This window comes from Thamnophis elegans, chromosome 5 (assembly GCF_009769535.1).
Source record: "Thamnophis elegans isolate rThaEle1 chromosome 5, rThaEle1.pri, whole genome shotgun sequence".
In the NCBI taxonomy this organism is placed as follows: Eukaryota; Metazoa; Chordata; class Lepidosauria; order Squamata; family Colubridae; genus Thamnophis; species Thamnophis elegans.
Window position 1 is genome coordinate 37,267,701 of NC_045545.1, and position 19,148 is coordinate 37,286,848.

The 19,148-nt window shown below is 36.4% G+C and overlaps 1 protein-coding gene across 1 annotated transcript in view; it reads left to right on the forward strand.

Annotated features, from left to right (window-relative positions):
• Positions 1–15,904, forward strand: part of TRABD2B (TraB domain containing 2B) — a 312,957-nt gene extending 297,053 nt beyond the window's left edge. Inside the window, exons 5-8 of the mRNA XM_032218473.1 lie at positions 1,889–1,979; positions 5,606–5,611; positions 8,435–8,668; positions 15,605–15,904. Coding sequence (XP_032074364.1) covers positions 1,889–1,979; positions 5,606–5,611; positions 8,435–8,668; positions 15,605–15,827 — 554 coding nt within the window. The 3' untranslated portion in view covers positions 15,828–15,904. The remainder of the gene's footprint in view (positions 1–1,888; positions 1,980–5,605; positions 5,612–8,434; positions 8,669–15,604) is intronic.
• Positions 15,905–19,148: the final 3,244 nt, after the last annotated feature.

A 19,148-nucleotide genomic window follows, 5' to 3' on the forward strand; every position in this document is an offset into this window, starting at 1 on the left:
ATACCTGTAGCTGACAATTGTACTCTTCCCAAAAATATCTGAATTATTGTATATCATGGTGAGCATGTTATAAATTGAAGCAGATAAAATACTATTTGAAACTACATCTGACAAGAGCAAGAGTATATATTGACACTTTCCAGCATATACTGTAAATATACTGCTGAAGTCAATTTTCAAAATGCTTCTTTAATAAAAACTATCAATATCAGTTCCCATTTGTGATTGCTGAGATTATTAATAGATCTTTATGCCACTCTCCTAGAGAACTTGGATCTGGGTCTGATAGAAAATTGGACTCTCCTGTAATTTGGCTTTCATCATATATGGGTTCTGTGCTTTTACTGCAGATGCAATTTTAAGTCACATTTTGAAATTGAGTTGTTATGTTAAACCATCCTTTTTCACCCTTTTTCCACTTTTGGACATTGATGTAACAGAGATATAGAACAGAAATATGACCTATTTCAGAAGTAAAAAAAAACTGAGTTAGAGTATGTAGTTTTCTTCATTCAGCAACAATTTTTAAAGCAAAATGCAAATAATAGATTGCTTATTATGACTCTGACGTTCATTCTTTCATACTGCAAGAAAAGGCAAGGACCAAATAATCCCTAATATTTTTATGGAACGATTTCTTATGACTCGATCAATGCCTTAATTAAAAAAAATGCATTTCCTTGGAAGGAGATTTTAAATTCAGCCCTATAAATTAGCTTCCATAATTAAACCTAAAGGTTAGCCATAGAAGTTGTTTTGAAGGAAGATTGTGTGGGGAGTTTTAAAAAATGGTTTTATGTAATTTTGTGTAGAGTATGTGACTGTACTATTTAAGATCTTTTATTGTAGATTGAAAAGAATAATCTAGACCCGTGGTGGCATACCTATGGCATGCGTGCCGGAAGTGGCACACAGAGCCATCTCTCCAGGCATGTGAGCCATCGCCCGTTGCTCTTCCGGGTTCCTGTGTGCCAGCCAGCTGGTCTTCACATGTGCAGGAGTGTCGGAAAATGGAAGATCAGCCGCCCAGTGCAGCTGCTCTTCCAATTTCCGGCATGAGCATGTACCCGTTTCGACACGTGGTGCCAAAAAGGTTCGCCAACACTGATCTAGACAGTGACTGGATTGAGATATACAGAAATGATCACGAAATTATTCCATCTTGAACTGTTTGGGAAGAGGATAAGCAAACGCCTCCTACTAATGACATGAAATACTGAAGCTGGTGCAATGAATATAAACCAGATGACTTACATGTAATTGTTTCACCTATCTATGGAGATTCTCAGTCATCCAGGTCATGGTTGTCCCAAAAGTGCTTTTTCAAGAGGCAACTGGACTTTCTGGTTTTTCTTTGAAGACGTTTCACTTCTCATCCAAGATGCTTCTTCTGCTCTGTATTTCCCTTGCCAAAAATTATGAAGTTGAATGAGAATGCATTTTAATTACATGTACCCAGCTACATTGAGACAACTGAAGAATCATCACAGTACAGTATATGCCAAAATACTGTATTGTATTTGCATTGCATTGCCCATTTATTTCATAAAGTTTCTACATGAAGCTACGTTTCTAGAAGCTTTCTTTCCCAATTTTTGCAAGTCATCCCGGGAACGCTCGAGATCAAGAACTTGTCAATATAGTGTTCCCAATCCTCAAGCAATGAAGTAGGAAATAGGAAAATAAATAGGAAAATCATAATGCTGATTTGATTGGTATTTTTGCTTTATGATCCACTCATATCCTTTTGGATAGCTTTGTCTATAAATCCAACAATAAAAGAAATCTTTATTTTAGAAAAGAATGACTGATCAGAGTTAGAGCGTAATTGAGGATGTGCTTCATTGGCTTTTCAAATGGTTTTCTGTTCTTATTGTTCATCGATTAGGTCATTTCCTGGGCAACAACACTGTTATTGATGTGCTGAGACAAGCAGGATTTGAAGTGGAGCACATACCTGCAGGACAATCAGTGGAAAAGTAAGCTTGATTTCCCTTCATTGATCCTTTTTTATACGCTGATCCAACAATGTTGCAAAGGTATATGATTCGACTTCTCCTTTTCATGTCAATAAGCAACTTTATTTGGCCAGAACTAGCATGAGCAGAAAAATTGTTGCTGTCTTTAATAAGCCAGTCACCGTAAATAGATAGCTTTCTATATGAAGAAATTATTTGTTGACAGTTTTGTTCTTGTCTACTTCTCTAAATAAGTTGGTAAATGCAGCCTGTGTCTCTCCCTCTTAAATGGTTCCCCTTGCATGCATATGTGCTAGTCATTCCTGACTCTAGGGGGTGGTACTCATCTCCATTTCAAAGCCGAAGAGCCAGCGCTGTCCAAAGACGTTTTCGTGGTCATGGTCATGTGGCTGGCATGACTAAATGCCAAAGGCGCACGGAACAGCAAAGGTTGTCCCTACTTTTCTACTTGCATTTTTACATGCTTTCAAACTGCTAGGATGGCAGAATCTGGGACAAGTAACGGGAGCTCACTCTGTTACACAGCACTAGGGATTTGAACCACCGAACTGCCGACCTTTCTGATCGACAAGCTCAGCGTCTTAGCCACTGAGCCACACCTTCAACATGCCCGAATGAAAAGATTGTCATATCAAATGCAAATTCCAGAGAATGTATTTCATTGTTTGGGGCTCTCACAGAAAATTTTCTTTTACATGCTTGATAAGCTAGTATTTTAAAATGAGAGGGCCTTTTGAAAAAGTCCTTATCCTAAGGACTTAATATTTAAACAGCTGAGCTTAAACAGAAGAGCACATAGATAGGAAAGCCTAGTTTAAATACTGTAAATTGCACTTGGAAAACAATTAATAAAATATGGAATAGTGACATGACAATAACATCTTTCCAAAATGAATTGATATAAACAATGATCTGTTTTGTTTTGTTTTCCCCAATATGGAAATAAATCTATAGGAGTAATGCTGCATTAAAATACAAGGACAATGCCAGCATGTACAATAGCCAAGCTAACAATTATATGATATCTTATATTCCATGTTCAACTTCGTAGAGACTGTAGCAAAAATATCAAAAGAAAGAGATTCTTTAATTTCCATATTCAATTTTATTTCCATATTCCTGTCTTCGCTGGCTGCAGGGGTAGCATTTGATAGAGAAAACAATATATGCACAAAGTCAATGTACACATTTATCTCAAGATTAGTTTTCTCGGTGCCAAGCTCTTTTAAGTACAGATTGTGTTGAAATCTAAATATCTATGATTGATTGTAGAAGTGAAAATAGGCCAGTCCAAGTGACAATTCAGTTCAAACCTCAGCACACCTTACTTTGCACAATACGTTTTATGCTATAAAATAATATACTCATTTTATTACCATTTATGATTTGCTATCATATTTTCTTCATAACATTAATCAGCTCTCCATTAATAAATAAAAAGTCAATCAATTATAACACTGAAATAAAATATATTGAAAAATATGATAAATGTAAAGATTCCCCTTGCACATATGTGCTAGTCATTCCTGACTCCAGGGGGCGGTGCTCATCTCCATTTTCAAGCCGAAAAGCCAGCGCTGTCCAAAGACATCTTCGTAGTCATGTGGCCAGCATGACTAAATGCCGAAGGCACACAGAATGCTGTTACCTTCCCACCAAAGTGGTTCCTATTTTTTCTACTTGCATTTTTAGATACTTTTGAACTGCTAGGCTGACAGAAGCTGGGACAAGTAATGGGAGCTAACTCCATTATGTGCTACTAGAGATTTGAACTGCCGAACTGCCGACCTTTCTGATTGACAAACTCAGCATCTTAATAGTAAATTAAAGAAATATGAAATGGCGTAGCATCTAAAAAGCAGATTAAATTAAAAAGTAGGCTGAACAGATCTGAGAGAATACAGAAGAATTTTAATTGTTAAAACAAACTAGAGTTGTGGAAATAAAAAGGTGCTTATCGGATTTTAAAATTAGAGTCAAGGGAATGTCTTTAAAATTGCAGTCAACACTTGGTTGCATGCCAGCACTTCATGTGGAGAGAGCATCCAAGGACTTTTAAAGTTCACAGATTTTCAAGACTAGTAAGGAACAACAAGCAGTGAAAGGCCTTAAGACCAAAGCCAATTATGTTAACTCTGATCCAATAAATTTTGTTGTATTTAAGTACAATGACAATAAAGATTATACTTATACTTATAAAGGACTGGGAATCACTTATTATATTGAAGCAATGGCATATGTTTATGCCCAAGTAATCCTCGACTTACTGCCATTCACTTAGTGACTGTTTGAAATTACAACGGCACGGAAAAAATGATTTACTACTGTTTTTTCGCACTTATGGCCATTGCAGTATCCCCATCATCACATGATCAAAATTCAGATGCTGGGCAACTGATTCATATTTATGACTGTCGTAGTGTCCCAGGGTTATGTGGCCACCTTTTTCTACCTTCTCACAAGCAAAGTCAATGGAAAAGCCAGATTCGCTTAATTATGATCGTAAGTCAAAGACTATCTGTAATCTTGCGGTCCCAGCTAACATTTAAACCAATTAAACTTTCTAGACCATTTTTAAAAGCAGTTGTATGTCTACATATACTTCAGGAGTCGTCCAGCTATTGTAGCTGTTGTAGTATGTTTTTGGGGAATGTAAGTCCCACAGAAAGATTTTAGTAAAGTAGATTGGAATTAGTTTACACTGTTTTCTTTCACGTTGCACTTGTGCCTTGTAGATGGAACTCTTCCGTCTGCATTGATGTTCCTCTGAAATAAAGTGATGCTACACTTTGTACTATCCCAAGTGGTTACAGAGGTTTCAAGTGGTATCATGCGCCTATAGAGAATGCCAGCTTATCTACAGAAGTCTGTAGCTTGTTTGTAATCACTTCTATCTCCCTTCCACTCATTCCTCACCACTACCACCTCAATATAATGATCCCATCAGTCTAGGAAGCTTCACGTGTTTAATTAAATTGTTTCCAAAGCTAATCTGTTTTAATTGAACCACAATGATTCAGAATATGTTGAAATCATTTTAACTACTCATGAACACGACTGAAACCCACAATTCGCTAACCCTAATTTTCTGTCCTTACCAGGACTATTGGCTGGATTCACATGTGGCATTATGCCATATTTCTTTTAAATGAGATTTTTAATTTAAACATTAGTCACCAATCTGGCCAATGTGGTTTAACCAACATTCCATGGCCAAACTTTAGGTTTATAGCTATATCTGAATGGAGCAGTGCTGAAAATGGTAAACCACTGTCTACAGAGATTGTTTTCAGACTCAGAGCAGATGTTTGACCCAATATGTGACATATTATTGTAATAAAATCAATTGATACCCAATAGCACTGATAGTTTGGGCACTGGAGTGGATAATGTGGATGAAAACAGCTTAAAATATTTGGGAAGCATCATCTCAAGTAACAGGTTTTGGACAAAGAAGTTCTGTGTGGTTTTTAATGTAGACCAATAGTTGTGCCTTTTAAAACAAGGGCAAATGTAGTCCTTCTGATAATTTGACCAATATTATTTTGGATCCAACTGTGAGTTTAGAAGGAGTACAATAGAACTGAGGGTAGTATAATTGGATTGGCTAGTTCTAGTTAAGCAAGAGCACAGTCAGTGGTCTGGATTGGATGAAAATAATACATGTATGACTCAAAATGTCAGGAAAACTAGGGAAAATTTGTAAAGCCATGCCTGCTATTAGTATAACTTTTTCTTTCAGTGACAAAGCTGAATATTGGAAGGCTCCAAAGTAAGAACTCAGAGTTCTGAATTGAAGGAATAGTCCTTTCTGAAACTAATTGCAAGGTGGTCAGACTATTTTATGACCAAAACATTTATACTTTGTCAGACTGAAAAAGTATAATTTACTGCTGACAGCACAGTTTCAATTTGTGGATCATTTATATACATTTTTATAGCCACCAGTCAGTATATGGCTCAAGGTGGCCTCCATCACCAACTAATAGTAGTGAATTTCATACAACTGCATAATAGGAAAACATAAACCAAAACTGAAACATATGCACAAAAGTGCCAAGACAAACACATCCAGTGGATCCTACCACACCCAGACCTGATGTCTGGGTGGGAAAAAAGAGGAAAAAACAGGTTTTTAATGCCTTCTAAAATGCAGGTCAGGTTGGGGCCAGCCATATCTCAGGGACACTGCTGTTCAAAAGGATAGACTAATGACAGAGAAAGTACATTTCATGACATTGCCTAAGTGACAGGATTCAGAGCATGCTATCTATCTCAGATCTTACTGAACATGCAGAAATGATTGAAGGCAGAGTCCCACAATATTCAGAGGATAGATAGATAGATGATACATACATACATACATACATACATACATACATACATACATACATACATGGTAGACAGACAGACAGACATAGATAAAACAGACAGACAGACATCATATAGTGTCAATTCTTAGTTCCAGATTTTTTTTCTAGGAGTATCATATATGTTTCCAGTAGCCCTTCAGTTCTTCCAACAGTACATATATCACAACCGTAACTGAGCCCATCCACTTTGCTCCTGGTCTTCCTCTTCTCTTTCCTTCTACCTTTGTTAATATTATAGCCTTCTATAGAGAGCTAGGCCTTGGCATAATTAGAACTCTGGATTGAGTTGTTCAGTGCTTGATTTGTTTGTTTTCCTGTCTATTGTGGTATTCTCCAACACCAAAGTTCAAAGCATAAATATTCCTTCTATCCTGCGTCTTCAAAATCCTTTATCTAAATAGACAAGTATAAATGTATGACCATTCATTCAAATATATAAAAGCATCTGATGAAAAATGGCAGTTCTATTCAAGTTCAAGAACGTTGTATCTTGTGTAGAAGCTGCCTAGCCATATCATTACTATATCCAATGCAATTAATTTTTACTTGTTCCTGAATATTGCAAGTATCAAAGCACAAAAGTGCAGAATAATTAAATGTTAAACTTATAGGTTGACCCTAATAGACAATGGTTTAAGTGGCTGCTTTATATTTGCTGTCCATTTCTCATTTAATGGTTCTGCTTGGTGCAGAAACATCTCTAATAAGATAATGCAGCTCAGGATATATTTATAAAACTGCCATCCAAGATTTCTTGTCAGTATATGAGTATTTTCAAGACAAACATATCTACTGAAAGGAAACACTTTGAATAAGTGTTGAGGTGAATACATACTAAAGAAGCCCATGCAGTTTACAATCTGTGTCAAATTATGTTGAAAAGAAAATCCTGCATATACATATAGTCTCAAAATAACACTTTTGGGAGCATGAGTTTATGGCAATAAAAAGAATTCCTCAGTTTAATCCATATAAACAGCGCTCTCTTTTTTTAAAAAAAGAGAACAAAATAAAAATTATATTCCTATCAGGGAATGCTGCAACTGGCCCAGCATCTATGGAAGATAATGGCTTCTAAATAGTATCTTGAGTTTGTTATTTATGGTATAAATACAATAAATAATGTGGATTTATTTTTATTTAGCGTATAGCATATATATACTGTGGAGATTTGAATGTATACGGGGAAAGAACTCATTACTAGTATCTCTCAAGTTAGTTCTGGTCAGTTGAGTCCAGACTTTTGGTTGTTAAGTGGTAGTTATTAAGTAAGTCATGGCCAATCTTTCAAGTTGTTTTAATAATTCTTCAGTGAATCACTTCAGTTAAGTGACTCCTGTGGTCGTTAAGCAAATCTGGAATCTCCCATTGACTTTGCTTTTCAGAAGACAACTGGGAAAGTCACAAATAATGGTCACATGAATGCAGGACGCTGCAACTGTCACACATACATGGTGGTTGCCAAGTGTTCAACTTTTGATCACAAGTTCATATGGATGCTGTCATAGTCATAAGTGCAAGGAATGGTTGTCACTTTTTTGAGTGCCTTTGTAAGTTCGAATGGTCAATAATGAATGGTTGTAAATCAAGGACCACCTGTATGCTTAAGTATGTTTTTTTTAATCTCATGAAGCAACTTAGGTAATTAAAATACGTATTAATACAGTGTAAATATTTACATTGTGCTAAAATGAAAGTTTTGGTGAATGAAAGCTTTTCTCCTTTGGGGTACATGCAGAATACCAACTGACAGTAGAGTCTTCAAATGTGACTATTTGCTTTTATCATGGCCATTCAACATGAATATTTCAAGCATCATTATCTGTCCACAGTTCCTTGGATGAATGCATTGCCTCTTCTGTGATCTCTTAAACTTTGAATTAAACTATGTTGATTATAGGAGGAAAGTGCATGGTATAAGTGTCTTTGATGCAATAAAGCTATGTGATATATGTGTCTTTGATGCAATAGGTAAGAGACCTCAGAAGAGCAGGGGTTGTGTTTAATATATGAATTTCTCCATCCTATTTCACACATCATTTCTTGATAAATCTACTTATTTTGCAGTCCCAAAACAAGCAGATATCACCCTTCCTCTGCAACCGCTGCCTCTGTTGTCATTAAGCATATACAGTTGTCTTCATCTTCAGCATCTCCTCATGCCAATGAAGAAGATAGCCTTCCACCACACCTTCTGTTGCCAGATAGCATCAGTCAGCTAGAAGAATTTGGATGGCAGAAAAACTGGCACAAGAAACAATATAAAATCCACCGCCAAAGGCAATTCAATGATCTCTGGGTCCGGATAGAAGAAGGGTAAGTATCCTGTGCTTATTTCCAGTAACCCTGTCATTCATGATGCTTTGAAAGGACAAGATCCGTAGGTCCACATGGAAAACTCTTGTAAGTTAATCTCATTAATTCATGACAGGGATATAAAATCTGTAAGAAACTCTACAAATATAAATTGTTTTTAGATTCAGATCCTTCTCAACCGCTTCTTTTAACCTTCATTGCTGTATGTGTAAAATCAGGGAAAAGAAAACCAGACAATAAACAGAGCATAAGAACTCTCCATTATAAATCTGTTTATAATTATTATTTACCTGTGAGGGTAAATGGATGTCTGTCCCTAGCTTCTTATAAAGCTGAAGGCTTTGTTTTTGTACTTCTGTTTCTTAAGTCTCAGGAGCAAAGTTTTCTTTCCTTGCCAGCATGTGTGTTCTCCACTTGAAAGGATAAGAATGCAAAAAATACTACATTTTTGTAGTATGTGGACAATAGATACTCAATACCAAAGTAAGGTATCATTACTAACTATCAAAGAGCCGAGGTGGTGCAGTGGTTAGAGTGCAGCACTGCAGGCTACTTCAGCTGACTGCAGTTCTGCAGTTCGGCTGTTCAAATCTCACCGGCTCAAGGTTGACTCAGCCTTTCATCTTTCCGAGGTGGGTAAAATGAGGACCCGGATTGTTGGGGGCAATATGCTGACTCTGTAAACCGCTTAGAGAGGGCTGAAAGCCCTATGAAGCGGTATATAAGTCTAACTGCTATTGCTAAAGTGCTTTGGCAGGTCTTTTAGGCTAAACAATTGCACAGACACAGAGAGAGGACAAGAGAGAGGGCGAGGGAGAGGGAGAAAGAGAAGAAGAAGGAGAAAGAGGGAGAGGGAGAGAGAAAGGGAGGGAGAGGAAAAGAGAAAGGGAGGGAGGGAAAGAGAGATGTAATACATGTACAAGGAGTGATTAAAGACAACTGCAATAAACTGCACTAATTGTAGCCAGAAATAGCAGTTCTTATCAATTGTGCTAGAATTTCAGACATTTTGCCCTTCCTTTTAAGAAGTGCAGTGATACAAAGCAGAACTGTCTGTCATGATGAATATTTAATTATACTAAGTTGCTACTGAAAGGTGAATTTTGCTATTGTGAACTCATGAACTGTGCTGTTTTTGTGTACTCTTGCTTCCCCCAAAAGCCACGGAGTGTGGGGTTTCTATCAAAGAGAAATGGGGAAGTGTATACAAGTGCATGTGTTATTTTTTTAAAAAATATGCCCTCATTCTGTATCGGATTTAATGTTTTAATTCAAAATATTGTGGCCTTGGTGTGGAAACGACAAGACCTGATTAATTCTAGTCCTCCATACTTGCAAACTTCCCTGTTTTCAGGAGTTCTGCTTCATACCAAAGTTGATTCACTCTGTCATCTAATCATGTTTATTTATCAGCCCTTCAATTCTTTATGCTAAATAAGCAAAGGTCCTTAGAGCTGTTGGGAACAGAGAGATGCTGAAACGTATATATGTTTCTTTTTCCTAAATATCGTTTGAGCCCTCACCTGTACAGAATGAATGACTGCACAGGATTGGGCCCAAAGAGGGGTCTTCAGAGTATTTTTGGATATGACTACCCAGTGATATACCAGAAGTTTTGAATGTCATATTGAAATTTACTCATCTCTCAAACATTTCAGCTTCATATATATTCTTCATACATTTCTCAGTTCTCATAGTATAATTGTGCAAGATACACTGTAACCTGAAACAAGTACAAGGTGGAAAAGGTGCAGCTCCAGTTGCAAGTGGAGGTGCTTATCTTAGTTTGCTTCCCAACTTTAGATCGAGGGCTTCAGAGAGGGCCTGGGAATTTTTATTCTGTCAAGGGTTTGCAAATGTTTTCCTTATATTTTGGGAATCCAGAACCCACAGTGACATGGTGACATCGTGAAAAAAGATGGAACATGACTTGGGATGCCTGTAACTTTGGCAAAGAGGCATTTTTTGGCCTTCCTTTAAAATAGATTATGCTCTCCCAAAGGAATAGACGTTGGTTTTCTTACCAGAAATCAGTAAAAGGTTGTACCACTAATGTAGAGCCCTGTTTCAAAATTTTATGTAATGGAATCCACATGAATCTCCATTACTTAAAAGCCGTAGGGAAGATATGGCTCATATTCCAACTTGAGTGCAACACTTCTCACCTCTCATCTTATTCTGGGATGTTTTTTAAAAAAAACACAATGATGTGAGCAAAGGAGGAATTAGAAAAAACACCATCAACGTAGTCAAGTTTGATTATGTAATCTTGTAAACACTCTGTAAATGACATGTACATATATGTGTTCATCGCCATCATGGCTAAACACCATGCACATTAAATCAACTACTGGAAAAGGATCATATCAACATCTCAGTTGTAGCAGGACAATCCTGCCCAGGCTCATGAGGCTACACCTGTGCAAGTGGTGCAGCAGCTGCTCTTGGGAGCCCTAGTTTCCTGATAGATATGATAAATGAAGATAAAACATGCAGGTAAAATAATAGAAGAGCATAAAGTGACAATGTCTAAATCTCTCTTTCCATAGATGGCTTTCACTTGAGATTTTTTGCCTTATGTTAATAGTCAAGGCATGCCAAATATATTAATTAAACCTTCTAAACAAATATTTTAAGATAAGAAATCGTTGTTTGAATTGTGAGGTCTCAGTAAAATCTCAGTAAAAAAATCATGTCAATAGATTTTTTTCTTATTTTATCTCCCAAGTAAGCAATTGCTCGTGTGTCTTTAGCTTTTGTTCCAATTCTGAATCATCCTATACTTCTTGTGTTAAAATATTACCTATTGCCTAGGTAAAGATACCTACGAAAGTTTGGGAATTGGAAAAATGAGGAAACAGGCAGATGCCCTAAAGCAGGAGTCTCCAACCTTGGCAACTTTAAGCCTGGTGGACTTCAACTCCCAGAATTCCCCAGCCAACTGGTGACTGGGGAATTCTGGAAGTTGAAGTCTGCCAGGCTTAAAGTTGCCAAGGTTGGAGACCCCTGTCCTAAAGTGACTCTCATGAAAGCCTTACAATACAATAGCAGAGTTGGAAGGGACCTTGGAGGTCTTCTAGCCCAACCCCCTGCCTAGGCAGGAAACCCTATACAGACAAATGGCTACCCAACATCTTCTTAAAGACTTCCAGTGTTGGGGCATTCACAACTTCTGGAGGCAAGCTGTTCCACTGATTAATTGTTCTAACTGTCAGGAAATTTCTCCTCAGCCTTATTTTAGCCTTTCTTCATTAATATTGCATACTAAAAGCCTGACCTACCCAGCAATACTTAGAAAACTTCATTCCTTTCTTTTACTATCCCAATAATGTATTTATGACTTTGAATTCAAAAAGTGATTTATCCCTCTTAGATACTCTTTTTTTACAAGTTCCCAAAAGGGAGGAAGACTCTTGTCTGTTTACATATTAGTATCCTTATAGTTCAAACATAATTAATTTAAAACTGGTTCAAATTTTCCAGAAAGGAGATCAGTATACTATGGGGAAAAGAAAAGCAACACAAAATTTATAACTATGTGAAATAGATACAATGAGTAACAACATATGTTTAAAGTTCAGTAGTAGGGTTTTTACAGTGTTTAAACCATGGTGCTTCAGAAGGTTGCACCTTGTCTCTTCCAACAAGGAGAAAAGTTGATTAAAAGAATGGGGCCTCTACTCTTTCAAGACATCTTACTACAATGCTTCATCCTTTGGGGCTATCAAGTCTCTTGCAAGTCTCTTGCAACTGGATGTGCAACTAATGTGAAATAAGTTGCATGATGCCAAATTGATTGATTGAGTGATTGTGTGCCATCAAATCTTAGTGATCACACAGATAAATGTTCTCCACAACAAACTGTCCCTAACTTGATCCTTCAGGTCTTCATTGCCACTATAATTGAGTCCACCCAGCTTGCTATTGGTTGTCCTCTTCTCTTTTCTTCTATCTTTCCTACTATTAGAGCCTCTTCTAAATGTGTGTGAAAAACTTTTCCAATGAATACAATTACTGATATCATTTTGGTTAGATCTGGGCAATAAATGAGCATCAGTGGTGAAATCAACTTACCTTCACTACCGGTTCGCAAATGTGGGTGCATGTGTGCAGGATCTTCACAGGACTGCTGCATGCACAGTGATTCAAAAACGCAGGGTGTCAAAAACAGGATGTGATGACATCCAGGTGGGTGGGCAGAGCCTGCTACTGAGCACGCCTGTAAAGGTAAGTAGAACAGCAGGAGGGAGAATCTACTGTGCCACGTGATTTAGATTAGCTAGAAAGCAGGAAATCAGACTATTCTAGCTAATATAAATCATGCGTCACAGCTGATCATTGGAAATGCCAGTTCACCCGAACCAGTAGTAAAAAAAATGCTACTAGTTCGGGAGAACTGATATTTCCAACGATCAGCTGTGATGCACGATTTATATTAGCTAGAATATTTATATTAGTCTGAACCGGTAGCATTTCACCCCAATCAGCATTTTAAAAATGAAATGTTGATCTGTACAACATAGGGATTCTCAACATTTTCAGGGCCACAATTGCCTGCTATGGGCTTTGGCAGACAAAATAAATAACAAACCCCAAGCTTTGTTCAACTCTCTTAGATTATTTTGAATGCCAATAATTCCTAATAATCTAAGAGGAGAATACATTGTTTCTTCAAGGTCTGTCCCATTTAAACACCTCTTCTGAGCAATAAACAAGAAGGGGATGGGCTCTTGAGAACTGGCTTTTTATCACATTTGCTTTTCACCTCAAGCTTTATGCTGTTGCAAAAAGATAATAATATAGAATATGCAGAGTTAAGACAGCTGAATACTCCTTAACTCCCACATAAGAGAAAGATAAAAGATCAGTGAACAGAACTCCTGTTACAATAGCAGAATATGGAGTTCATTTCAACTTGGTTCCCAAATATAGTCATTTAGCTTCGTATAAATTAAGTAGCCTTAAATAACTTCATACTGAAATAGTTTTTGTCTCTGCTTAGGGATGAGACTTGCCTGGTCTGGTGCCTCTCAAGAGAAGTCGGCCAGTTAGGGAATGCATTTAGACTTTTTGTATGACAGTCTTAACTATCCAGACTTTGTGCCTATCCAGAATTCCTTCTGCCTTGTCTGGCGGAGAAAAATTGGCAAAGTAAATGATACATTCAGAAAAAGTCTACTCTCAAAGCAGAGTCTTGGATGAAAAATGGGGTTGATTCTTCAGAAGACCCTGGATCCACTGTGGTAATAAGTCATTTTATATGGTATTGTGAAGAGATGTTTCCAAAATGTTACAAAAAGAATCAAAGTGTTTTTGGGTGGTAGGAAAGAGGGCAAAAGGGAGAGTTAATGTTGTTCCATGTTGTCTGAGGACCACACAGGCACTTCATGAAAATCCAGGATATTTTTCAGCCCCATCACCCTGAGCAGTTGTAGCAACTTCAGAATTGTTTTGCTATTTATTACAAAGAATGAATGATCTATTATTTCCTGACAGGCTGTTTTTAATAAGGATGAAATTCTTGTTGCCAATTTTTTTAAAAAAACTTCTCACATCTTTAATTCATTAGATTGGAGATGGAATAATCATTCCAAGCGCATGCTTCAAAGATTATTAGATTTTTCAATGCATTCACCCCTCTGCAGTTGTCTGAAACAGTAAATCTAAGCACCAGTTTTTCCTCAGTGGAGACTATCTTTCAAATATATGGCATTTTCATTTTCATAATCTAGCTATGGGGGGAGGGAAACACTTGGTAAAGAATGTTGTTTCAGTAAGAACGACCTATTATCTATTGAAAGGTGTTGAGTCTTTTTCATCTATCTCAAAAATAATAATGATAGTGACCCCAAATGGTAGTTTTAAATATCACCAAAAGTTTGAAAAGCTTGCGAACTGTGCTAGGAAAAAACTAGGTGTTTTCTTGGGTAAAATTTGAAACCAATCTACCTTCCATTGGAAATGCCAAGTAGTCCTAACTGTAACTACATAAGTTTCAGATGAATTTGCAAATGAGAAAACTTTAAGCCTTTTGGTCTATTTTGTTTTTTTATGACTTATCTTGTTTCTTAATTCATCTTTTTACTCTTAGGGTTTCTCCCAAATGCATTCTTCAACTCTTTCCCATGTCCTTCTTATAGTTTAACATACAGGTGTATTTGGTGAGGGGAAGGGGCTATTATTCAAGTAAACACTGCCAGGATATAGCAACTGCTATTAAAGATTGTTAAAGAGTTTGTGGAATTAAAAAAATTGGCACTACCATTATTGCAAATGAAGATTATTTCATGCCAACAGAAGACAGAATCTAGCAGAGTTTTCATGGGTCTCAAAAACAACAAAGCAACATTGAACCTGATTAGAATGTAGATGGACTTGATTTGAACCACTACCAAACCAGATCTGTAGATAGCATCAGGAAGGCAGACAAAGCTGCTGGAAGAAGCAGCACAAAAACTACCCACTGTTGCCAGAAAAGTGCCTCAGTCAGCAGGAGTTGAGTTCAACTACAGGATGGGTTTTTCCATTACCACAGTAGAATGTATTGTTTATTTCTATCTTAAACATAAAAAATACCAATTCCTGGGACAACTATGAGGAAAAGGGTAATTATGTGTGGCCATTTTTTTCTTCAAAAAGTTAATGAAAGTCTTTATTTTGAGGTGTCCTTAATGTGCTCTCTGAGCTTGCTTGTTTTCTTGCAGACATTTCATTACCCTAACTAGATAACATCATCACTAGCACTGATGATGTTACCTAGTTAGGGTAATGAAACATCTGAGCTACAAATATTCTCCTTTATTGGTACTCTTTATTTTATTTAACTCTGCACCACTTTTTATCAAAATGGAATGCATAGCTGAAAAATTAGTTATTTTCCCAACTCACATAAATAGAATTAAATGAATAATATTTTCTTCATGTGTTCTTTTGTAGCACAACCACCATGCCTTCCGATATCAGAATGACGGATGGACTCATCTCTGTCAATCCATCTATTTGGTTCTCAAACCAGGTAGACCAAGAGCCACACCCAGACCTTGTATTCCACCATCATCTCAAAAGTTGTGCCCTTGAACGCACCATAGCATCACTTTTCATTGTCTCTGTCCTCACAGCAATGGCCTCTGTTTTTTTGGATCTACTGAATCCTTCCTGACAAAAGAAGGTCTTTTGAAGTGCAATATCCAAAAAAGGGAAAGCAGATAACATTCACCTGATGATATATCTTCACAATTCCTTGCTTTACCTGGGCCTTTCAAGTAAAGAAGTGCTAGCACTACTAACTGCTATAAGACTCTCTTGCCCAGATGGGTTTTTAAAACAAACACTAAAGCTTTATTTTGTACATTAACTTAACATCTTCTTTTTGTAGAAGGATCTTTATTTTCCATACTGCTATGGGGTCTGTAAAATATATGTGTTATATACATGTATGTATGTATGTATGTATGTATGTATGTATGTATGTATATGTATATATATATAGGCAACAGTAAAATATTGGGCTTTCTGTCTGGATGGTCTCTTGTGACGAGCTGATGGACAGAGAATGGAAGCAGTTAGCTTCCTCCCATAATTGGGGCTTACCAGGGGTTGTGACTATATATATATATATATATATATATATATATATGTATATGTATATGTATATGTATATGTATATGTATATGTATATGTATATGTATATGTATATGTATATGTATATGTATATGTATATGTATATGTATATGTGTGTATATATATATATATATATATATATATATATATATATATATATATATATATATATATATATATATATTCTGAGGTTTTCGCGGGTGTTAGTATGTAGGTCTTTGGTTATTCGGGTTTTCTCCCACGTAAAATTGGAGGTGTCTTCGTGACATTTCGACGAAGTCTCATTTGTCATCTTCAGGCTTCAGGCTTCCAGGAGCACTCCTGGATCTTGTTATATATATATATATATATATATATATATATATATATATATATATATATATATATATATATATATATATATATATATATATATATATATATATATATATATATATATATATATATAACAAGAAAAAATAATGTATTTATTGAACTGGCATTGTGGTCCTTGCAAAATATTAACTCTATCATTCAACCAATAAAACAGCATCATGCTGTGGGTATTCCAACTCAGAGGTTTTAGGGTCACGGTTTCATGAATTGTTTAAATTACCTATTACTGTCTATTACCTGTTGTAGTTTGAAGCCAAGGGACTTTCATACTTAACTATTTTCTGAGTCAGTAGAAAGAAGCTAAATTATTTTCACATGCTTCTGGATGAGACAGAATAGTTTAACTAATTGCCTTAAGATAATTATGGACAATAATTACTAATAGACATGCTTCCATTATTCTACAGATATATTTTATATTATCTTCCAATGTAAAAGATGTTTCATCTAAGTAACATGGCATAGAAATAATTATTTGAAAATTGACATTTTCCCCCATGTTTTCCTTTTCCAGAGATTTAAAATCTTTCCTATGCTGCCAGCACAGCTAGAAATACATTTTTTTCTTTAAAACTAAAATGGAAACTGTGATTACTCAAAGAAACAGATAAAGAATAAATCTAGTGCTAATTTGTTCTGCCTTTCGTCTATCGCCTTTTGCATATTCCAGTTCAATTAGTTGTTGCTGCTGTTTTTCAGTACTCCTTACTATATTTTCCTTTTACATTCAAATAGTGTTTATTTAGTGTTTATTAGGATTTGTATGCCGCCCACTCTCGAGAGACTCAGGGCGGCTTACAGATAAAAGCAGGAAGGGGGAACATATAAAAATTAAAAAACAGACATTAAAACTTCACAACATTCATAGCTCAGAATGGGGCTGGATAAATCAACAGCCCCAGGCCTGCCGGAACAGCCAGGTCTTAATCACTTGGCGGAAGGCCGGAAGAGTAGTAAGGGTCCGGATCTCCACGGGGAGATCGTTCCATAGGGCCGGAGCCACTCCAGAGAAGGCCCTCCCCCGGGGAGTCGCCAGCCGACATTGACCGGCAGATGGAATCTGGAGGAGGCCTAGTCTGTGTGATCTTATAGGTCTCTGGGAGGTAAATGGCAGGAGGCGGTCTCAAAAAAATCCCTAACCAAAATTTCCACAGATCCTTAATTTGAAGAAGACTTCTTTTTATGGATGTTACATTTCCTTGGCAGACCTTGTGAACAGCATGTTCCCAATACAGCAAACATTTCATTCATTAGCAATTGCAAGAATGATCAGCAAAGACATAATGCATAGTTCCAAAGGATAGTAGTCAGGCAAATCACATGTTAATTAACATAGACTTTAAGCTGTCTACTAATAAAATATGGAAATAAATAAATACTGATTCATCTATTATCCAAAATCAGTCATCCTATCTAATTGCCATTCTGATATTTAGTAAAACTGCAGATTTATAATATTATGATGGGGAGGGGAGATACAGTATTTCAAAATTAAGGATCAGAATGGGGGCAGGAAGTTCCCAAAAGGACCTCCATTTCCATCACCCCAATCTCCATAAGCCTAAAACCATGTTGCTAAAGCTTGGCCATTCTTCAGCTGAATTTAAACAACATGCTTGTCAGAGGCCTGCCATAGCCATATCACTCTTATCATTTCCTCACCCTGAAACACAGACAAAAATAGCCAAAAGAAATGTGGTCCCTTTTAGTGATACTGACATTCTACTGCTATGAAATCAATTTGGCATACAATCTTTACCCATGTGAAAAGTGTCCTGTGGAATGACCAACTTGCCAAGACAACCTGGGCTAATCTTAAGTATTTCAAAGTTTGCATGTTCATTCTGTAATATATTACTGAAGCAAATATAGGTGGTGGGGCACAAATAGAGACACAAATCTATTATGTCCTCTCTTTTTTATTATTCATTATAGTTGTCAGGATTAGAATCAACAGTACAAATACTTTTCCCACATTATTCTTTGATTCAGTTTTAAGTCATATGACAAAAATGTGCCTTAAAAGTATGAATTTGTCAACATATGAAGCTGTAGCAATAGTTTGGTTATAAAACACTAGAAGGATTCCCAAATCAAGATTGGCAGCTCTTTTATTTTCCATTCAGAAATTAGTGCTTTATATCCCATGACTTAATCTTACTTCCATGTCACTTTTGTTTATGTAAACTATAGCTAACTTTACAATAAACTACATTTTTGAACAAAGAACTGACATTGATAGTGTTTAAAACAGTATGCATTTTTTTAGTACTGCTACACAATTTTGTTTGTCTGAGAAATGCTTGTATCTTAAAGAATGGCACTTCTTTTTACTTAATTAAAATTTCCTAATTCACATACCTTTCTTCTCCAGCCTACCGTCTTTAAACTATGTTGAGATTTCACTCCTGAGAATTCCAAGACATTGGGAATTTTGGCTAGGAATTTAGAATGGAATGAGCTGGAAGGGACCTTGGAGGTCTTC